This window comes from Phalangium opilio, unplaced genomic scaffold (assembly GCF_054372755.1).
Source record: "Phalangium opilio isolate 3A_F unplaced genomic scaffold, DU_Popi_V2 ptg000105l_1, whole genome shotgun sequence".
Taxonomy (NCBI): domain Eukaryota; kingdom Metazoa; phylum Arthropoda; class Arachnida; order Opiliones; family Phalangiidae; genus Phalangium; species Phalangium opilio.
The window spans coordinates 10,829,400-10,853,482 of record NW_028324207.1 but is presented as its reverse complement, the minus strand read 5'-3'; the positions used below and the strand labels follow the sequence as shown (position 1 = coordinate 10,853,482).

Below are 24,083 nucleotides of genomic sequence, written 5' to 3'. Positions count from 1 at the left end.
TATTAAAAAAAGTTGGTGTTAATTTGGCGGAAATCTTAATAGCGCTTTAGATAATCCAGTGTCCTTCCCCTTGAGGGTCAGGATGGATGGATGGGTGGATATTATGTTATGGGCAATCTTGAGACGATGGTACTCGAGTTTAATAGACTCATTTAGCTACTCGGAAAATTTGGCGTTTAAAAATTCGCAACGTGTTTTAGGTCAGCTTACTTTGAAAAAACAAAATAATGTCCTTAACTTGATGATATCGTTACGCTAGGTGGCGCTAGGTGGTGGGTCGGTGACTTGTTCCCAAATGGCGTAAATTAAGCCTTGGCATCGGCTACCAGCTGCCTTATCAGCGGATCTTTGTAATTTCCATCTAATGGCCACCACTGGAGTTTTTATTTGAATTTAAACCGACCACGGGGTACAATGTTTGTTTCTGGCGGCCATATTGATGGTAATGTGCACGGCCTTAATTTAATGGGCGTATTAAAACCCCGTCAAATGCAAATTAGCTAATAATAATAATAATAATCTAAGCCTTATCTAAAGTAGGGGTTAAAGTTATGATAAAATTATGTCTCTAGTTTTAACATAAGTTAATAATAATTCGCAATAAGTTAAAGACTTTTGGGCTAAAGTTATGATCAAATTATGTCTCTAGTTTTATCATAAGTTAATAGTAATTCGCAATAAGTTAAAGACTACTTTTTAAAATAAATAGAAACCAAAGTGGTGCGAGAACTTTTCACAGAATATGTATTATCATAAGTTCATAAGATATCTTCCATAAGTTTGTTACTGGTAACTTAGAAACTGGAGCTTGTCATGAAGTGACGTAGGTGAAACGTCATAGATTCAGGAGGTAAAGAGAGGGAGGCCTGGTAGGTGAGTGAGGCGCTGCTTTCAAAGGCCTAATTAGTAATGCAGACTAAATAGGGCCTAGATGGAAGTCCTGCAAAACCGAGTGTAGTCAATTCTCGCGTTGTTCTTGAGCTAGCTCTCAGTAAGCCTCTAGCATTTTGAAGTATGGGTAGTGTCATACTTATGGAACATATCACTTACAAACTTATGGACAAACTTTATGTAAGCCTATACTTTGCAAAAGTTGTTGTTAAAATTTGAATGAGACACTCGGGACCAGAAAGAAGCTATTAAATAACCCCTGGGAGTAATTTGTTGAAAGTTAAAGTTGTTTTGTAAATAGACTTCTTTTTGTTTGGTGGTAGGCTTTACCATCGTGGCAAGCGACGAGAACCGGAAGTCTTTCATTCAAGATACGGACGAACGAACCGAACGGCGTCCTGATGTACAACAGCGGGACCAACGCCCAACAAGGAGACTTCTTCGCCTTTGAAATGCTGGACGGACATATCTTCCTGCTCTTAAACTTTGGTTCCGGTTCCGAGAAGGTCAAGGTCAGCACCCGGAAAGTGGATGATGGTCATTGGCACTCCATCTCTCTCAGGAGGACCGGAAAATCGGGAAGAGTCACTGTCGACGAATCAGCAGTTGACTTTAACACACCAGGTACTTGGTCTTTATTGAACCTTTCAATGCCCAAGTCTTAGGGATTTAAGCCACCTTAACACGAGATTCTTTGAAATAGTTTTGGACCGTAAGAACATTTAGGATGACCCCTTAAATTTAGGCGTGAAACTGAATTAAAAAATGCTCAAATAAGTAACACTCCAGTCGATCCATAACTTGTCTTGTTGGAGTACCATTTTACATTCAAAATTGACCATAGAACTCATTCTGTCTACAACCCTTTTTTGTATAAGCAGGGATAGATTTAATTTTTGAAGTAGGAATGGAGAACAGATCTAGTAATATCTGGGCGCGCTCGTCAAAGTCCCGGACCCCTTCCACGGAACGGAGAGGGGGGGGTATGAAAGAAGAGGCGGGAGGGGGGTCATAGCACAGAGGTAAAAAGGAATTACGTCACTATTTTTCACCACCGTCCCCGTCATCAGCAACGTCATCAAAACGTAGCTGTTTAAGTGAGCAGCCAATAAGATAATTTAAACTATTTTCGTTACGTGTTTGTTGGAGGGAGGGGCTCGTTACTGGGCAGTGGTCTATGAGTCGGAATAACTGAAGTAAATACTAACCGTTCCGTTCTCCATTCCTACTTCGAAAATTAAATCTATCCCTGGTTTTAATAATTAACTTCATTTAAATATTCTGTTTTTGTTCTGGAAGGTAACTCTAACCAGTTGGACTTGGACGGTCCCTTATACTTGGGTGGCATCGCGGCCACGGCGGAGAAGGCGACAATTCCCAGTGAATTATGGACGGGTCTGTTGGGATACGGGTACATCGGGTGCATGCGCGATCTGGTGGTCAACGGCAAGGTCATCGACATTGCCGCCCACGCCGAGAAGCAAGATTCGGGCAGCATCCGACCAGCTTGCCACACTTCCCCTCCACAATGCGACAGTCAACCCTGTCTCAACGGGGGACAGTGTTCCGAAGGATGGAACAGGTTCATTTGCGAGTGTACCGCCACAAGCTACTCCGGAACCGTTTGCGCCAAAGGTAAGCAAGCCCATTTCTCAACACCAATTGAAATTGTTAGTGCACATAAACGCAAGTCCACTCATTGTTCAACCGGGCACTGCAATACTTTAGGCCAGAAGGGGATAATAGAAGAAGGATGACACTCTGTATCCTCTTAATACTTTAGTTCTGTAACATGTTTCTTCCCGGGCTCATGGCACCATACCATTTTGTTTTCTCTCCCGTTCATCAAACTAAGTTCAGATGGGTAACTATCGCACCGTGCTAGAGTGAATTCTATCACAACTGTTTGGTATTTACTAAATCCTCAGCAATCAAATAGACACAAACCTTGATTGATTGTCTTCACGTGAGACAAAAATCTGCACATGCGCATGCGCATTGGCAAATAGTTAAGCAGCGCTAATAGATATAGTAATGATGAGGGGGAACTTTTTATCGTCGCGTATGTGATTCGGTTTAGTAACCTTGTGCACTCCAAATGTTGGGAAGAGTCATGTTCGCCCGCTTTGTGCAGTACGCTTCTCTCCAAGAGAAGTATTATACTGATTAGGCTACATACATACATACTTACGATTGTCATTTACCTTTGTTAAATTATTTCTTGCTTAGACGCGACGACGCTGAGTTTCGATGGCGTTCAATACATGAAGATCTTCATTCAAGAAGGCTCGCAGACCCAAGCGGAAAACATTAAACTCCGTTTCCGTACCACGAGACCAAACGGTCTGATACTGATCACCATGTCGGACAAGTTGTCCAGTTACATGTTGATCGCTCTTGATTCCGGAAAAATACGCGTCACCTACAACTTGGTCGATGGAAGCAAGGTAAACACACACATCTTTTATCTTTTGTCTCGTCTTAATTGTTGGTAACACTTCTGATAAAAATACATAAAATTCTGGAATATTCACGTTAAGGGACATTAATGAAATGTGTGCAGACAACTTTTTAATCGATTTATACTGATAAAAGAACATTAAACCAGGGATAGATTTAATTTTAGAAGTAGGAATGGAGAACACAGTAATCTGGGCGCGCGTCAAAGTCCCGGACCCCCTTCCCCGGGAAGAGTGGGGGGGGGGGGTATGAAAGAAGTGGCAGGGTCATAGCGGCAGAGGTAATAAGGAATTACGTATTTTTCGCCTCCGTCCCCGTCAGCAACGTCCTCAAGCGTTTAAGCGAGCCAATAAGATCATTTAAACTTTTAGTTACGTGTTGGAGAGAGGGGCTCTATACTGGGTGGGCTACGAGTCGATATGAAGGAAATACTAACCGTTCTCCATTCCTACTTCTAAAATTAAATCTATCCCTGACAAAACATAATTATTTTCTGAACGAACGTAATGTGTTAATTTTAGGGCCTAAACAAATTAGAATTGAAGTTTCAATACTAGTAAATAATTAAGGGCTCACATTTTTTAACGAAAATGTTTAGGCGAAGTTTTTTAATTTATTCTTGTCTGGCCCATTTTATTAATTTTCCTTAATTTAATTTCCGAAATTACATACTTCCGAAAACGGAAGTGGAGTATACATATTCGGAAGTGAATAAATACGAAGTAAACTGAAGGGCGAGACCCTCCGGAAGTTAAAGGATTACGGGTACTTTTTAAGTGCTAAAAACTTAACGAAAGTTAATTTCTTTATAAAATTATGTTAATTCTTTTAAGTGGCATTCATCAAATCGCGCCACGAATGTTGCTAATTAGTAATTAGGCTACTTAACCCCTAGGATGTGTAATTAACTTCGTTAAGGGAAGGGAAAGATAAATGAAATTAGTTAAACTCGATCTATACTTTCGGATGGAATTGGGCTAATTTTCTAAATCAATTTATGGAAAAGACGGCCAACAACCCGAGGGGCTAACCATCCCCAACAATAGGACTTCATCTATTAAAGGTGCATTGACACGAATAGCCCCAACCAACAAATAAACACAAGTTGGCTTGGTATCGTCTCCTCTCCATCTAAGGGATAGGATCACGTGACTAACGAAGTTATTTGACTGTAGTACCTACCATCTGTCGTTCAGCGACGAAAATAAATCTCTTATTTTTCTGATTGGTTTAGAGTCTGACTCTTGGGGTAAAACAGGTTCTGCGCATGGCAAAATCAAGCCAATCAGGTTAACCCTTTCTCGTGTCAGGACCGGATTAAGCAATTTTGCACCAGGGACCGAGATAGTATGTGCCCTCTTAAGCCGGAAAAAAGGAACAGCAAATGTTGCTAGGGGGAATAGTTTAACTCAATGCGCCCCCAACTAGCCCTGCCCCCTTCGCCACCCCCTTAATCCGGCCCTGATCGCTGTGTAGCCATTTTCTCAACGTGTCTGAGCAGGATTATAGGGAGAAGCTAGACTATTTATTTTGTATGAAAAATTTTGGGCACTAATAATGTATCTCGCTTCGCCTTGAACTTTGCGCCCACTCCTGACCTCGTGGTGATACTTCACAGTCATATTGGCTTGCGACATTATCGCCCATGCGTTAGGAATATAAGCAGACGACCAACCAATATAATGACAGATAGAAAGACGTCAGAATTATGAGGCGTGACGGAGAGAACTCAAGCCTAGCCCACAAAACCCGGGCGCAAATTAGCATGGAATATTTTGGGTCCTTGAAAAATTAATACTACCACTGAATCTTCTTTCTTACTAGCATAAGCGTATAAGATATTTTCCATAAGTATAACACTACCAATAGGGACTGGGCCAAGGGGTGACAATCTCCCCTACAACCCTCACTTAGCCAATCAGGAGCCTTCCCCCACTATCCTTTCACTCTGTGAAGTTTGCATCCATTTTGGTGGAAAGGGGAGGAGCCATTTTAAGCCACACCTCTCTGGCAGCTCCCTATATTTCGTAATTCCAGAGACTTACTGATGGCTAGTTCGAGAACGACACGGTGACGCGGTTTAGCAGTCCATCTTCCTATTTAGTCTGTACTAAGCCTTTGACAGCGCCTCACGAGGCGTCTTAAGAGAATCTATGACCTACGTCACTCACTTCATGACAAGCTCTCAGTGAGCAGCCCCTCGTTGGTCGATACCGCTAAGCCTCGCGCAACCTTACCATAATTCTGAGGGAATAAAGGGCTCTCTCTATACGTAATGTATAAACCGAATTTGGTCAAGTAGGTTCACGGGAGGGAAGCAAAGGATTCGGAAATATATCGAATCCCCAGCTCTTAAGCCTTGGCTTAAATTGAAAATTTTAATGAGCTTTTCTATAGAGTCTATTGGATTTGGAGCTCGGGCTCCAATATGTGTCCAGGGACCGTTTGAGCCCGAGAGATGGGGGAAGGAGACCCCCAACGTCTTATACGGGTTCCTTATGGGGTTCCTTGGGGAAAGGGACAGGGTGGAGGAGACATTTGGCGGGAAATGATGAGAAAATGGCCCAATAGTTTAGGGAACCTTAATAATGCCACTGATAACTTACTCCTCTACTTCAATTGAAAGTAAATCAATACAAAATTATGGTTATTAAACACACAAGCCGTGTTTATAACGTCAAATTATACGGGAGATATTTTACACAATCTTTGTTTATGTTAGAAATTTTAAACTTTCAAAATTATAACAAAGCTCGTTATGTATCAGGAGCAAATTAGCCTTCCGCAATTATTAGCAATTATAGAGCAAAATATCGCTTTTCCGCCGCTGAAATATGCCTTTCGCAACGGTAAGGTATTTTCACGCAGCGGAAATCCCCGCTACGATGCAGAACATCTGTCCCTGCAGGAATAGATTTAATTTTAGCAGTAGGAATGGAGAACAGAGTAATATCTGGGCGCGCGTCAAAGTCTAGGACGGGGGTCGTATGAAAGAAGAGGCGGGAGGGTCATAGCGACAGATGTAAAAAGGAGTTACGGGTATTTTTCGCCGTCCCCGTCAGCAACGTCATCAAAACGTAGTTTAAGTCAGCCAATAAGATAATTTAAACTTTACGTGTTGTAGGGAGGGAGGGGCTCTATACTGGGCCATGAGTCGGACTGAAGTAAATACTAACCGTTCTTCATTCCTACTTTTAAAATTAAACCTATCCCTGGTCCCGGTCAACATCAATACGGCCCTAACTGACGTCTGCTCAAAATATCTCTACCCAATGTACAAACGGTAAAAATGAATGTCGTCTGCTATAGACCATGGGAGGAAGAAAAAAATTACCGTTCTGATTGGCTGCCGAAAATACACTTTTTCGTTTCGGCTGGCTGAAAAGTTTTCTCTTCATTATACCTCAATCGCTGCCGCTTGAAAACCAGCCTTAAAGTTTTTATATGTATGATTTGAAAATGAATCAATTGGAATTAAGCCCTCAAAAAACTAGAAAGTTACGTCTACAGTGCTGCCAAACGTTTAAGTACACGTTTACTCCCAATTATTTCACTTCTGATAATATCTCTTCATGTAGTCTACAATTAACTAGCGGACAGGGACCATTCTTTTCTTTGTTAATGTTTAAAATGTATTATATTTATTCCGACATCATGTTTTACTTTCATCCGAAAGATGTAGGCGGATGGCATCCCAAATGTTCCCAATAAAGCCCTTCCACACGTTATAGATATGAAGCGGTAGACTAAATAGTGAAAAACGCTATCAAGGTCTTGGTTCCATTTCTGCATAAGTGGATCATATTAGAGCTCCCTATAAGTACTGGACGTAGGTTATGCTTTTGTAAACAGCGTTTTCTTCCAAGACATCCAAGCCCGCCATCTATAGCTCAGTTTTACAAGTATAGTTTGCCCATTAACCCGGATTTGGAGTTACGTTAGCCTACGGAAGTTCCGGTTGATGGTAGCCTAATGGCTGTCAGACCGCCGTCAGTGTCGTGATTAGTGTGAAGCTTGTTATCGTGTTAAGGTTTTGATTTAGAATGGCTTTTGTTTCTTTGCTAATTAGAAAAAACGTCTAGGACCAATGTAATTAATTACAATCGTCGCATGCCCAAATGAAAGACACATCTGAACACAATTTATATGTGATATTAAAATCACATAACCGTAAGCGACTAAAACGTTTTGTAAAACTGAAAAATATTGACCAGCATCTTTCGCAAACGGAAAACGTTAAAGCATTGAAAAAATTTGTCAGACTTAAAAAAGGAAAACAAATTTCTATGTCGACGCACATAACCTATGATTAGTAATAAATCGCTCCAACTATCCCCGCTAAAAACCTATAAGCGCCACTAGCTCTTTTGTTAAAAAATATAATTTGGCGGGGATAAAAACCCCCGCCGCCGCTGTCAGTTTGTCAGTTGTCGGCAGTTAGTTTTTGTATCGCGGGCCAGTTCGGTCGTGTTTTTTTTTTGGATAAAATAAATAATTAAGTTCGTATCAGAAAGCAACTGCGTTATTCTTCCTACAACAATGGACTATCTGGTAATTATGAAGTCATGGTCAATAAGATCTTAAAACGGGTAACCTGGGCTTCTTAGTTTTTATTTAATTATCTTTACGCGCCGTGTAAATTAGACCCCTTTCCTACGTTTACAATTTTACGGTTACAAAGTTTCGTTCCATTTACTTCTATTTCATTTGTTTCTCTAGGGTTGGGGGGGGGGGAGCTTATTAGTGGCGGCGAATCAACTAACTGAAGGCTTTAAAGTTCCTTGAGCTCTCTTTCTGCTCTACCTACCTCCTCCCACCACCTCTTTAGCCATCAATTATTAGCACCGAATAATAATTAGGTATTGGTTAATGATAACCTTATATACAATCCTCTTTGCTTGCAATCCCTCTCCCCTACACCACCCTTCACCCAACCCCCCACCTCCTCCTCCATCTGATCAAGAAATACCGATACTCGGATATAACCCCTTTATATATTGGAAACTATAAAATACCCATGAAATGTAGCATAAGTGAATGATGTGAATGTACCCTCTAAGTTAACTCTTCGACCCCTTTAAATAATGTAACTAGTGACTGGTTTTTTTTGGGACTAAGTGTTTTTCATGGAGCACTAAAAATCCATAGGATTAACATGGCACAATTATGGAGAGTTATATCTCTGGTCCTATAGGTGATATAATAGGTTTATAAGACATGTTCCATAAGACACTACCCATACTTCGTAATGCTACTGGGAGACCAATTACAGCGGCTCGAGATAACTAGTTCGAGAGGGAGAACGACGGAAGCGAGTCAATTGAAGTCCTACACTCGGTGGTTAATTAATTTTGCAGCTAGGACCAAGTTCCATCTAGTTCCTATTTAGTCTGCGTTACTAAGCCCAAATTTGACAGCAGCGCCTCACTCACCAGGCCTCCCTCGCTCGCTTTACCCTGAATCTATGAACTACTTCAACCTTTTCATGACAAGATCCAGTTTCTAAGTTACCAGTGATAAACTTATGGTCAACATATCTTATGAACTTATGGTGATATAGAGATATCCTTCGATTACGGTATGGTCCAATTTCTCCCCTTTCCAACCATGCTAAATACTTGTGGTTACGACCGACGATTTATGGCAAGAGTAAAGGCTCGTTTACATGTGAGCGAGAATTAAGCTTAAAGCGGAGAGTGGAAGTTGAAAGTCGAATCTTTTTCTCGCGCCTAAAAAAATCGCGTCTGAAAAAAGCGTTTTTTCCAGCTGCTCCACCTGCTCCTTCGTTTACATACGAGCTGGGCAGTAGCATGAGCCTAGATTGCAGAGTTGTCTTTCAGTCGGAAGTAAACAACAAAAATGGCGTCGACTGTCGTTAGTTTACTTCTGCTTAAAAGGAAACTATTGCTTTTGAAAAACATTCGACATTTATAACAAAAAAACAACAGAAAATTAGAACTGAACGTCGTTGGTGGGCACATCCTATATGGAGAAATAGAAACAAAGAAGGCTATTTTCGCCTTTTGGAAGGTTACTTGATATAATTTGTCAAGATGCGTGTATTTTCTCTACTTGAGCTTGAGAATGATTTTGATTTAATTGTCGAGCTTGAAAGGATGAGGCAAATTAATGTGATTACACGTATTTAAAAAATTTTATCTTGTTCTTTTAAAGACATTCTCAATGGTGGTGCCTAGGCCTATTTCGCGAGATAAACAAACGCCAAAATATCAAACGATATTCGGTCCTTGGATATTATTGGCTTGGAAAATCACGTGACTCTTTGCGAGAAGCAAACACGAGCTGAAGATTCTACTGCGGCAGATCGGAGCTTATTCCGAACACCCGCTTCATCTATGAGCAACAAGCGCGACTTAAAAAGCTTTCGCTTGTTTGTAAACGGTATGCCTAGGGAACGCAAACCCCAATACGCCTCATCTCTCAGCTTTACGCTTCGACTTTTTCCATTTCTCGCGCACATGTAAACGAGCCTTAATAAAGCATAATTATGAAAAACCTCATCTCTACAACTCGCCTTTAATTGGTAGGTTGCATTAATTTGTAGCTCGTGAAGTCACACTTATTGGGTTCATATTATTCACTTATGACTTCGAGCTGCTTACTCTCGGATGTAAATCTACGTTCTCTTATCAAAGACTTTATTGGTCCTTCTCGTTTCTCTACACATTGCAGCCCTTTATTAAGACTATAGCTTAAGTATCGTCAAGAAGTGATATCTATAGTTTATTAGGAAGAAGGTATAAATTCGTCTGCACATTTCTAGCTCTTTATCTCCAGTCCAAACGTAGTTCCGGACTTAGTTAATCGCCCCTCTAAATTACAACCAGCAGCATCTCATTGGTTCTTGAAAACTCACGTCAGTGTGGCGACGCGAATGACGGAAAGTTACTTGTATTTGTCCGACTGAGGAGAGTGTAGCGAAATAGCCCAGGGCCTCCTTTTACGTCCCCCCCCCCCCATTGTATTGTTGAAAGGGGGACTGGGACTTAGGCGCCCGCGAATAATTAGGCATCTTATACCTTCTTCCTAATAAACTGGATATCACTCCTTGGTATAGTAGCAAAAACAAGTACTTGCACAATGAAGTACGTTAAAATTGAAGGTGCGTTAGTCCCAAGTGAAACATTATTTAAGAAAACATGTTAAGTAATTTAGATTCCAATGAAAACTAGCTTCCATATGGTAGAAGCAGAGGAGAGTCAATAGGCATCTAAACACAATCCAAGTTGAGTAATTAATATATAAGTTGGTATACCCCGTGTACTTCCGTTTCCAGCCAGTTTATTATATCAAGATTACCTGCAATATCCAACTTATTGTTACTATGTTACTAATGGGTGTAGATAGACTAGACTTAACCTACAGTGTTAGCTTGCTCAGTACACTACGGACTGGATAATTACGAGTTCTGACATAATAGTAGTGGGAGTATTCAAATATGTTCCAATGTCTCAGTGGAGTTAAATACCAAAGATCACGCTGAACCACAACCACAATTCCGTTCATTCAGCTCATTAAGCCATCTCCGTCTATTTAATTATAATGTTAGGCTTTAATCGAGTAGAACTTCATTACGTAATGATTAATATTATTAATTAGTTATTGCAAAATCCCCCGGTTGATCGGAGAATCATCGAATTATTGTTTTTGTGTTGAACTTTGGTGTCCAGCGGGAAAACACTTTCTACAGGCGCTCGTTCAAAATACATCGGTTATCCTCACCCTAAATGGCCCCTTTACCCTGAGGATGAAATATTCTCATTATTCGATAAATTATTTTAAAAATGTGTGGGTTATCGATTAATTATTTTACAAATATGTCTATTATCGATAAATTGTTTTAAAAATGATTCTATTATCGGTAATTTTTGTATAAAATAAGTCTATTATCGATACATTATTTTAAAAATGTGTGGATTATCGATAAACTATTTTAAAATTGTGGCGATTATCGATAAAGCATCGACAAAAATTGTGGGTTATCGATTAATTATCGACAAAAATTGTGGGTTATCGATTAATTATCGACAAAAATTGTGGTTTATCGATAAAGTGTCGACAAAAATTTTGGGTTATCGATAAAGTGTCGACAAAAATTTTGGGTTATCGATAAAGTGTCGACAAAAATTGTGGGTTATCGATAAAGTGTCGACAAAAATTGTGGGTTATCGATAAAGTGTCGACCAAAATTGTGGGTTATCGATTAATTATCGACAAAAATTGTGGGTTATCGATAAAGTGTCGACCAAAATTGTGGGTTATCGATTAATTATCGACAAAAATTGTGGGTTATCGATTAATTATCGACCAAAATTGTGGGTTATCGATTAATTATCGACCAAAATTGTGCGTTATCGATTAATTATCGACCAAAATTGTGGGTTATCGATTAATTATCGACAAAAATTGTGGGTTATCGATTAATTATCGACAAAAATTGTGGGTTATCGATTAATTATCGACAAAAATTGTGGGTTATCGATTAATTATCGACAAAAATTGTGGGTTATCGATTAATTATCGACAAAAATTGTGGGTTATCGATTAATTATCGAAAAAAATGTTTGTTATCGATTAATTATCGAAAAAAATGTTTGTTATCGATTAATTATCGAAAAAAATGTTTGTTATCGATTAATTATCGAAAAAAATGTTTGTTATCGATTAATTATCGAAAAAAATGTGGGTTATCGATTAATTATCGAAAAAAATGTGGGTTATCGATTAATTATCGAAAAAAATGTGGGTTATCGATTAATTATCGAAAAAATGTGGGTTATCGATTAATTATCGAAAAAAATGTGGGTTATCGATTAATTATCGAAAAAAATGTGGGTTATCGATTAATTATCGAAAAAAATGTGGGTTATCGATTAATTATCGAAAAAAATGTGGGTTATCGTTTAATTATCGAAAAAAATGTGGTTTATCGTTTAATTATCGAAAAAACAGTATGTGTAAAGACCGATTTTCCCTTCTTCCTTTTAATATTTTAAATTTGAAACTTGGGCGAATTGAGATTGTTTTTCGTCCAAGATTGGTTTCTATCTTAATTCTTTGGGTTCTTGGTTGCAAGCAACTGGTTACTAACTGATTGAAAACTTTGTTCTGATATCCTTTTTCCTCTGTTTTACTAATTCTCGGCTGCTCTTTCCTTGGCGGTTGGCTGTGCGTCTCTCTTCCGTTTTCTGCCTTCTTCTACTTGCCTTAACTCTAACAATCGCTAAGACTTGTCACGTGGGTCAAGGGCTGAACGATGACCAATGGCACGTCTTCGTCTTACAAAGGCGAGGTCGCTTCCTCGAGGTCAAAGTGGACTCCGAAACTCAAACCATGGGTATCTTTCTTACCTTAATCATTCGTTTCTTGGGGACAACCATTTATCGTAGTCGTAGTCGAAGATAATCTAGCAGTTCTCTGATTGGTTGAATTGTTTTCGTGTGTCTTCTCGTGATTGGTTGATTTAGAATTGGGGAAGACTCACTTGAACTTGGACATGAACACAATTCACATCGGAGCCGTGACGGCCGAGAGAAGCAATTCGGCCACAGTATCCAATCCGGCCAAGGATCTCTCCAGTTTCGTCGGTCACATGCAACACTTGGAGATGAACGGAAACCATTACTTCGATATGGCCCGCACGGGACAGATGAGTAATTTTCAGGTAAATACTATCCTATTGAATCTAATCAAACACATAATGAATGCTAGAGGGGAAAGTTTGGTTAAGGCCAATAGTAAGAGACCTAAACCTGTAGCTAAACTAGCTGTTGGTATTAGTTTCAAAATTTTGACGCCATTCATGAAACATCTCAATAAATTCCTGACTCTGTTGTTTACATTAACGTAATTGGATTGTTTTAGGTGACGGCAAAATTCGGCAAAAAAGATCAAATAGTTCACCACCCAGTGACCTTCAAGTCAAAGTACACGTTCATCGGGATGGCGCAACTGAAGGCCTACTCTTCCATGAACCTCTATTTGCAATTCAAAACGTTGGAAGCCAACGGAGTCATTCTGTACAACGCGGGTAAAGGTCAAGATTTCATCGCGATTGAAATGGTCAACGGTCACTTGCACTACTTGTTCAACTTGGGTGACGGTCCGAGGAAGGTCAGATCTAACACGCGTAACACCCTGAACGACAACCGTTGGCACGCCGTTACAATTGGCTGGACTCAAAGACAACACACCTTGATGGTGGATGATATGATCGCCACGGTCAGTAGCGCCGGACCCAACGTCCATCTGGACCTCGATGGACTCCTGTATATCGGCGGTGTGCGCAGGTCCATGTACGCAACGCTGCCCAAGCTGATTCAATCGCGTCACGGCTTCGAGGGTTGTTTGGCCTCGCTCGACCTGAACGGCGAAATGCTGGACCCCACCAAAGACGCTGTCATTCCCAGTACACTAGTCTCCAAAGGATGCGCTGGTAAACTCAGAAAGCCTCACCAACAGGTGTTAACGACACTTTATTTTATTCAATTGTTTCTTGTGTTTGTCTCCATTAAAGGGCCAGTGACAAAATGCAGCAATACAGCGTGCGCGAATCGAGGAGTTTGCGTTCAAATGTGGAACAGTTACACTTGCGATTGCGATATGACGTCGTACACAGGACCTACTTGCTCCGATGGTAGGTAGCCACGCGTTCGACAAAGTTAGCAATTTAAAGGTAGTTTATTTCGAGGGGCTAATCACTCTCAGATACTCTGTATACCAAATACGGGTTATAGGCTAATCATGGTGGGGTGGCGTAGCGGTTAGCGCTTTCGCCTCGCAGCAAGAGGATCCCGGGTTCGATCCCGGACTGTGGCACCGGGTGAGAATCTCGGAACAATTCCTTCTGCGTAGAGTTTGCAAGTTCTCTCCCCACTTGTTAAAAGGAGTTTTCCTCCGCGGTCTAACCCGGTTTCTCCTTGCAGAGGTTAACGGTAATAGTTAGTATAGGGGGCGCTGTAGGTTAGCTGTGGGGGCAGACGGGGCTAGCCCCCTGCACCCCTCTATGCATTGTAAAGGGAGGGACCCACCTGTAAACAAAGCCACAGGCTTAGTGTGGAAATCCCTTCATAGACAAAGCTTAGATTATTATTGTGGGTTTTAAAAACGGAATTGAACTGAACCATTGGTCTCTGATTCAGTTGGAATCCATTTATTGGTGAAGTCATAAGATGATGTTGGACACTGGGATTGTTCAGCAATCTAAGTCATCTTGGTTATTAATGATTTCATTTTTGTGGGGGGTTTGATTGCAGAGAGTATTGGTTACAAATTCGGTCCGGAGACGGGTTTAATCACGTTGACGTATCCGCCAGACAAGAGACCGGACACGAAGAGCGACTTGTTGGCCTTGGCCTTCTACACGCATTCCAGCAACGCCGTCCTATTTCGAGTCGACAGCGGTAGCAGTAACGATTACATGGAACTTGAAATCGTAAGTGACACAAAATACATATCAAATACAAATTAAAAATTGTGGGTTCGAATTTTTCGCAAGTTATATAGTCGGGAAACAATTCTAAATACTTTTTCCATAAGCCTTGGTGTTATCGTGGATATGTATAAATACTAACGTATTATGGATTCCCATCTCATTCGCCCCAAAAGGCATTTCGCTTAAGCGCGGGGGGGGAGAAAGACATGTAGCCCCCAACCTAGCTAGTGAGAGGGAAATTCGTAATTCTTTTTCACTCTGCGCATGGGCAATATTTCAGACGCAAAACATTGGGGATTCTTCAGAGAGATATAGTTCCTTTTCCCTACGTGACCCATCTATTTCCGTCTATATTCACAGCATGTAACGCGTTTTTGATGGGCGGTTTTTGGGTCTAGTTGGGAATCCACTATAAGTTAGTGTTTATACATATCCATGGTGTTATGCAAGGATAGAATGTACTGGATTTGCAGGTGAAAGTTGAGTCGTGATAACCTTACTTTTCCGTCAAAGATAGCAACATAAATTAAGGGTTTATGAAACTCTAGTTAAACAATCGGTTAAGGAGACAATAATTCTTTGTTAGTCCGGATAGTGACCACTCAATGACTTTGCTTCATTTGGGTTCTTCAATACACCACTTCGACATTCTGTTGTGCGCATGCCCGATGCCCCGCGCTCGAGGCGCCTCAAGGGGAAAGACTGGAAACTGCTCTTTGTTACCCCTACTAGCAAAAGCGCAACCCCACGCGGTTTTTTCCCTGCCTATCTTAATAAGTACTAGTTCTCAGTAGCCCGCTGTGGCGCCCTAGGTAATGTCAAAGTGGTGTATTGACCACTCGTTTAATTTTTCTACTAGCGCCTCTAAATCTGGTAAACGTTATTCCCTGCAGAACACAAAGGTGTCTAGCTAGACTGGTCGCCTAGTGTTAAGGTTTCAACTCTATATACGCTCCAAGCATATATTGTATTTCTTTGAAAATATTACTTGTTTACGTGCCAAGAAGCGATATCTAGTTTACTAGGGAGAAGGTATAAATTCGTCATCACATTTCTAGCTCTTTATCTCCAGTCCAAACAAACGTAGCTTGTCCGGACTCCGGAGTTAATCCCCCTGGCCTTTAAATTACAACCATCCAGCATCTCATTGGTTGTTGAAAACTCACGTCATCGCGGTGCGAATGATGACGAAAGTTACTTGTATTTGTCCGACTGAGGAGAGTGTAGTGAAATAGCCCGGCCTAGTCCTTTTACGTCCCCCCCCTTGTATTTTGAAAGGGGGACTGGGACTATGGCGCGCGCCAATACTTAGGCATCTCATACCTTCTCCCTAATAAACTAGATATCGCTTCTTGACGCGCGATTTAGTAGTTAACTGTTTAGCTTTGTCTATTTTGTTGAGTATATCTGATTATGGAAGGCCTATATATTTAGAATTGGCGCTGGAGTTTATTTGAGTCTATTAAGTCAGGGCGGGGGCAGATGTTACTCCGGGCTCTAAAACGAGCTCGCTTTTAAAGTCGATCCTTTTAGTTAAATTCGCTTCTTGTATTTATAAAAGTGCAAGCTTGACCCTCCGTTTCGAAACTAATGGACTAAACTTTTTCCCAAGTTTTCTATTTGAGTAACTTGGGGGGGAGCGAGAGGGAGAGAGAGTAAGAAAAACCAAATGGTTCTAGATTCGTTTCTAAGACTTTTATGTACAGGGCGTTACAAAAAATGGAGGGACGATTTTCAGTCATAAATGTAACTTCTATGAGGGATACTAGATGTTTTAGGAGGGATTGGAAGGGAGAAGGAAATTGTGGAAGTGATATCTGCGAGTCATGCGCAGTAGGACCGTCTACTGGATTTCTAGCTTTTAGTACCATTCAAGGCAAAATTAAGGGTGATGCGAAATCCGAGGGAAATAGGCGCGCTAACTGTTTAACGGCTTAGGTCCGGTGGGACGCGATAAAATGGGGGAGGAATACTTAGACGGAATACGACTGTAATTTGTCCCTGAAAGGGAAAAAGAAGGTAGAGGGCGCGTGTTTTAGACACCCGTTAAAATAACACTCTGCCTCAGGCGAATTCGGAATGTACGTGAAAAAGTTCGGAGCTGCTCATCCCTCTTTAAACATCTAGTATCCCTGATTTTGCCTTCCTAATGAATACCCCCTAAGTACGAGTTATGATTATTTTTAAGTGTTTTAGAGATGACCCATTTCTTAAATTAGCATTTCGTGTTCAGTTTCTAATGTTAAATTTAAGTTATCACCCGTGAACACTCCAAATGGTCCAAACTTGAACTTGAGTGTTGTGATGCTTATGGGGACGAAGTCTATCATAGAAGTTACACTTTCGACTCAATATCGACCTTAGAAAAATCCCACTGTATTTCAGTCCTACCATGCACTTTCCCCTTTTTTTTGAGTAGTGATATCTACCCACCCAGATATGCAGGCATCCAAGATGGCGACCATAGACCCAACCAACAAATAAACACAAGTTGGCTTGGTCTCGTCTCCATGATCTAAGGGATAGGATCACGTAACTAACAAAGTTAGTTGACTGTAGTACCATCTATCGTTGAGCGACGAAAATAAATTATTATTTTTCTGATTGGATTAGAGTCTAACTCTTGGGGTAAAACAGGTTCTGCGCATGGCAAAATCAAGCCAATCAGGTTATCCCTTTCTCGCCCAAAAACCCGAGAACGAGATCTGAGCCGTTATAATAATTCAAAAGATTTGTTGGTTGGGTCTATGACGTGATACCCAAAACTCAATCCAAAATTTTTGGATGCTTGCATATATGGGTAGCTATCACTACTTTTTTGAACACCCTGTGTACTGTAGGCATAGCGCATTTTACTCTTGGAGATTTTTTTTTTCAAAGCCAGTTTATTCACGAAGGCCTGTTTTTTGGCCAGGGCTATCTCTATATAATGTTAGTCGAGTTTTTGGGGCGAGTTCGGCTCTAGGGTGGGGTTGCTTGCATAATGGTTTCGCTCTCTCGCCCCCCCTCCCCCTAACTCTACTTCCTTTTTAAAAAAGGAGGAAGTACTATACTTAATCGATTCATAGAGTTGAGCTAGCGTTGCACTGGGCCATGCACCTTCACTGTGTTCGAATATAAGCATAGGTTAAATACTCAACCTCTAAGTTCATATCAAAACACATAGACACTTACCCCAAGAAAATGCTCTGCTGTTGCTGACATGGGAGATAAGACTGCAAACTAACCCCCGAAGGGACTAGGATGGGGGGGGGGGTCACTTAATTTGACCAACTAGAAACCAAAATTTGCCAAGCGACCTTTATTATTGTAGTATCATGTTACTCAGGGGCCGCGCAAAAAAAATTGGAATGAAATTCCCTGACTTAATACCACAAATTTCCCTGACCATTTGCATTAACGTACATGGCGAAGGCTCTCCCAAAATACAGTCTTGGTCAGTTTCCTTCTGGGGGGCTCGGATCGCGTGTAGCCCTTTCTTGATTAGGGGCCCGCCATTTCGTCACTTTTACCGTGGCCCACAAACTCTCCCGAAGGCCCTGATTATGTTTTGATTGGCTGGACTGTCAGGTAAGCGAGCGTATAAAATATTAGCACTGGTAAAGACGTCTTCCAGACCTATATGTAGTCAACATCAGAAAGCGTGTAAAATCTTAGCTCTGTTTTGTTCCGAAATACCTACCCCAAGTTTCCAATCATAAAAAATGTTTGAAGTATACAATTAAAACCAAATTTCTCGTAAACCACGAAAACACACGGCTAATCGCGTCCCATATCTACGCGGGTTTTGTGGGCGGGGATTATCTGTCACGCCTCGTAATTCTGACGCCTTCCTATCCGCGATTTCATTGGTCGATAGCAACGCGAGGTCGGGTGCTAGGTTCAACGCGTAATGAGATAGATTATCGTGTGTTATAATTCGTCATACATTACGCTTAGTCTAGCTCTTCCACCTAGATAGGTTAAGAAACCTTGGTACTAAGCTAACTCTATTTCTTAGTAACTTCAGAAGTTTATGACTTCTTATCCTGGGAAGTATTGGACTCTAACCATATCCGGAACCATCTCTGTTAGCCAACTTCTTATTAGGTCCGATCACCACGCCACCTACGTCATCTCCCTCATTTTGAGTTGGCAGGCTGATTTGCGCGCCAGCAGCGGACAAGAAACGAAACTTTAAGGTGTGTCCTGTGGTTTGAGGTAACGAATCAGAAACGGTGACAAGAACAGATGTTAATAGAGTTTGCTAGAAATTCCGGTCAAACTAGTGTGGGGTCCTAGGCCCACGGATTGTAATGGATTTTCGTAGAGTTCTAGACAGACGGCTTTTCAACGATTGGCGCTGAAGAAGTTTTGAACACGCCCCACAGTTTGAGTGCCACAGCCTCTCGGCGTGGGATTTTTTTCAGTAGATTAGATAGTTTTCCTAGTGGGGAGGAAACTTTCGACCCTCTTTTACGAATGCCATAGGCAATTTTGACTTGCAGGGATGGATACTATATAATGCCTTAGTGTCCAATACTTCCCAGGATAAGAAGTCATCAACTTCTGGTAACTTATTATAAAATTCTTTGTACTTATGGTAGGCCTAGATATATATAGATACAGAACTAGATGAACCCAACACACACAGAAAGAAAAGGTACCTGCCTGCTGGTGCCCCTTATACATATTTTTTTTATATCATTTCTACTTTTTTCTCTCAGCCAACTACTACGGGGGGGGGCGGAGGGTTCTCTCTTGGGGAAATCCACATGCACGAAAAAATATCATTTATATCGAATAAGAAGACTATTAGCTTACCTTTGCAGAGAAAGAGGAAAAGAGGGAGAGATCAGCAGCGGATAAAAACTGAACGGTGGCCTTAAGAACACTAGACACGGGGATTGCTATATCCCCAAATAATATACCCTACCCTTGCCCTACCTAGGCTACTGCCTGCGTATTTTTAGTAGGGACCTCTTCCCACACAAGGTGGCGCCTTATAGAATCACGGTGTTTGTCTCTGTTTAGACTCCAGAGCAATAAATTGGCGTCATGTTCTATGTTTAGAATATCGAATTGAAATCACTTCATTGTTCTAGCATTTCAAGAACGTATTTAGGATATTGATCCTTTCATAGGCAAGAAGTGATGTCTAGTTTATTAGGGAGAAGGTTTATAAGATGCCTAAGTATAGGCGCGCGTGCCATAGTCCCAGTCCCCCTTTCAAAATACAAGGGGGGACTAAAAGGAGAGAGGCCGCCGGGCTATTTCGCTACACTCTCCTCAGTCGGACAAATACAACTGTAATTTTCGTACTCATTGGCGTCGCCACGCTGACGTGAGTTTTCAAGAACCAATGAGATGCTGCTCTGGTTGTAATTTAGAGGCGGGGGCGGGGATTAACTCCGTCCGGACAGGCTACGTTTGTTTGGACTGCTGGAGATAAAGAGCTAGAAATGTGGAGGCGAATTTATAGACCTTCTCCCTAGTAAACTAGATATCACTTCTTGCTTTACCCAACGCGCAAGGGAATGTCTCGCCAAAAAAAATATCCTTCATTTCCGGTTTTTCCCCAATAGTTTTCTGTAGTAGACATATCTTTATTGGTTGAAATATATGGTCATCTACTTCACTGTATATCCTCTGCGGAAGCCATGAGTGATTTAGACACCAGTAATCAGGTGTCTACAGTCTACCAAGAAATCGAATGCAGGAAGTAGCTCCAAAACAATTAACTAGAACTAAATGCAACAACTGTCTACTCATCTGTTCTATATCTCCTTAAATTCGGTTTACAGCGCCCTCCGGAGGTCACAGGGTCGAAGATTTCCTATCTTTTCTGGTACATTTAAAAGTTGGTTTCGTGTTCCAGTAGAGGGCGCTTGTAATTTGTATAATAATGTTGTTTACAAGAATAGTTTATACAATGTTCCCGACATGTTACTAGTACCCGACTGCTCGTCAGTATAATACAGTTCGTCTGAACTCTACACTACGTTAGAGGCGACATCTAGATAGAGCTATAACACAAGCTTAAAAATTAATGTACAACATTTAAAAATGGTGGCATCCCCGTGTTCCTTGTCACTTTCCACTCCGTTTGACCCTTTTATTGACGCCCTATATGCTTGCTAACAATGTTGTTGGTCCATGGACGCTCGTATCTCGTGAAATGGAAGGCAGTGAATGTTGGTTGTTCATCATCTAATCTCAGTTTCTTCAATGTGTTTGTGATATTAGGCGGACGGCAACGTGTTTATGGTGTACAATATGGGGACGGAAGACCACCCTATAGGCGAGATGAGTGTCAGGGTCAACGATGGACATTACCACGTGGTCAGGTTCACCCGATCTGGACCCAACTCGACCATTCAAGTTGATGATCATAATGTACGAACTAAACATCCCAAAGGTAAACCAAACATTTTATCTTTTAACGTGAAACATATTCATTAGTGTCAAAACACTCTAGAATTCAAGCAATTATTTGAAAAAGGTGCTCGTCAACGGGTAGAGCTCGGAAGACCTAACAGTTTTCAATGACACCTGCTTTTCAGTTATCATATTTGTGTTATAGTCCAATTTGTCCCCATCCAACCATACTAAAACCTAAAGGCTACGACAAACAGGGGCCGAGTAATTAAGCAAAACTTAAACAAACAACCCACCCTGTCACTCGTTTAGCTAACACACCCTGTCACTCGTTTAGCTAACCCACCCTGTCACTCGTTTAGCTAACCCACCCTGTCACTCGTTTAGCTAACCCACCCTGTCACTCGTTTAGCTAACCCACCCTGTCACTCGTTTAGCTAACCCACCCTGTCACTCGTTTAGCTAACCCACCCTGTCACTCGTTTAGCTAACACACCCTGTCACTCGTTTAGCTAACCCACCCTGTCACTCGTTTAGCTAACCCACCCTGTCACTCGTTTAGCTAACCCACCCTCTCACTCGTTTAGCTAACCCACCCTCTCATTCGTTTAGCTAACCCACTTTTGATTTTTAACAATAAACTTTGGAGGATCGTAACTCTAGTTCTACTAGAGATACGGGGATGTCCTTTGAGTATGTTATAGTCCAATTTGTCGCCCATCCATCCATACTTAGGACTTAGGGCTACGACAAACAGGGGCCGAGTAATTAAGCAAAACGTAAACAAACAACCCGCTCCATAGGAATAGCGTTACACTAAACTTTGGAAGCTCGTAACTCTGGAAAATTCAGGGAAGTATGTGGGGAAAAACCTGGAAATCTCAGGGAAATTTGTTTTCCAAAAGTTGTATGAACCCTGTTAAAGTAGCAGGTGCTAGCTCTAGTACCAAAAACTAACGTTTGGATCACCAGTATCATGTATTTCCCTCTATAAACCTATTTCCGTCCAGAAGCTCTACCCTGATTGGTTAGTTCCTGTAGGCGGTTAATTTAGAGGAGGGTAGTTTGCTTATTTCTGTTTACATGTCGTCTACAGCCAAGGCAGGGAACTCTTAATGAAGTGTACTTTTTGATAGTGTACCTTTGACAATGCGTAGTCCTCTATGATCTAAGTCATAGTATAGAAAAGATGTTCTCTTTTATAATATAACTTAGAAACTTATGGTAGGTATTACCAGAAGGGAATAATAGGAGAAGGAAGCCATATTGCCACAGTATTGCAATTGGCCATATGTCTAATCAGCGCCACTAGCGGATGGTCTGAAAACTACTCCCATAGAGTCTAGGTATATTTAAGCGGGTTTGCAGAATTTCCGTCAGATGGCGCGGCGTTCGAGCCACCTGGCGGAAATTCTGCAAACCCGCTTAAATATACCTAGATTCTATGGGAGTAGTTTTCAGACCATCCGCTAGTGGCGCTGATCAGGAATAAGGCTAATTATCCCCTTCTGGTATCGCGTATTCTTGGTGCGAAGCTGTCAATATGACGCGTTTCTCTCTTTCTTGTTCAGGTCGCCAACTGACGATTTTCAACAGCCACTCTAAGATCCAAGTGGGTGGCAAGAAGAACCCGGTTCGTGGTAAGATCGAGCGTCCTTTCAAGGGGGTCATCACTGGGCTAGTCTTTAACGGACACCGCTTGCTGGACATGGCGGCCGAAGATGACCCCAGGGTCAGCCTAGAAGGAGACGTCGAACTGTTGATGCAAATCCCCTCGGACTTGATGGGCAAGAACAATCTGTCTCCGGCTATGCAACAGGTAAAAGTTCATCGGGTAAATATCTCGATTACAAAACAATCTTCAACTCTTCGTCTAATCGATCAATAGACACTGTACCGTACCTGTAACCGTCCGTGTACGCCCCCATTCAATGCGCATGCGTCTTGCTACTCTTCTTCTTTCATTTTATGAATGTATAATGTCTTTTATCCAGTGTTTCCCAAACTGTTTAATTTAAAAGTTGCGATTGCAAATCTTTTGTCCAATTATAAATATACGGCAAATCTGTGATATGTTCATTCCATAAGTTTGTCACTGGTAACTTACAAACTGGAGCCTGTCATGAAGTGAATGAGGTATAGGTCATAGATTCGAGGAGGTAAAGCGAGGGAGACCTGGTGAGTGGCGCGCTGATGTCAAAGGGGGCTTAGTAATGCAGACTAAATAGGACTAGATGGAAGTCCTAGCTGCAAAATTAATTAACCACCACCGAGTGTACTTCGGACTTCAATTGACTCGCTTCCGTCGTTCTCCCTGGAACTAGCTCGAACTGTAAGTCTCTCAGTACCATTACGAACTTGTAAAGGTAGTAAGATACTTCTGGAACATATCTTATTCTAGGAGAGCGGTCGCTCTCTTAGATAAGACTTGATACTGCCTCTAATGCTAAAGGAGGGTTCTTTGATTGGCCGTAACTTTTTTCGTATTGTGTTTGCTGCTTTGAAATTTTGCCAGTGAACTAAAATTTGGGCCCTTATTTTGTGGTTAAAATTTCAAAGAGATCCAACTAATAGTTAATTCTATAATGAAAAAAGTTGTTAAGGGTGGTTTTAGAATCCATAAAATTAATCAGACATTTGGTGAAATATACTATGTTGTTCCATAGAGATAACATGTGATTTTTTTGAAAAATGACCTTAATTGGGATCGTGTATAAAGAAAACTATTCATTCGTTACCTTTGGGAACCATCTTAAATGAAAGATAGAAGTCCATAGATGTGCCTTTTCTTAGTTTCATTAAGATAAATTAAGTTTAAGTATTGATTTTTATCATTATTAACACGTACTTTGACTTACGTTGTTTTGGGTATTGGAATTACGGCGTTTTACCACTGTTAGAGACACGCATTTTAGCACTA

General features: G+C 41.2%; 1 protein-coding gene across 2 annotated transcripts in view; it reads left to right on the top strand.

Annotated features, from left to right (window-relative positions):
• The window catches only part of LOC149629951 (neurexin 1-like), a 232,369-nt gene that overhangs the window by 193,086 nt on the left and 15,200 nt on the right, over positions 1-24,083 (top strand). Inside the window, exons 7-16 of one of the 2 annotated variants that reach the window (XM_089851637.1) lie at positions 1,215-1,515; positions 2,191-2,526; positions 3,121-3,338; positions 12,601-12,709; positions 12,840-13,036; positions 13,237-13,807; positions 13,889-14,008; positions 14,628-14,806; positions 21,032-21,203; positions 22,735-22,982. In XM_089851637.1, the coding sequence (XP_089707763.1) occupies positions 1,215-1,515; positions 2,191-2,526; positions 3,121-3,338; positions 12,601-12,709; positions 12,840-13,036; positions 13,237-13,807; positions 13,889-14,008; positions 14,628-14,806; positions 21,032-21,203; positions 22,735-22,982 (2,451 nt within the window). Of the gene's footprint in view, positions 1-1,214; positions 1,516-2,190; positions 2,527-3,120; positions 3,339-12,600; positions 12,710-12,839; positions 13,037-13,236; positions 13,808-13,888; positions 14,009-14,627; positions 14,807-21,031; positions 21,204-22,734; positions 22,998-24,083 lie in introns of both variants that reach the window. The other variant, XM_089851636.1, reaches the window with a different exon arrangement.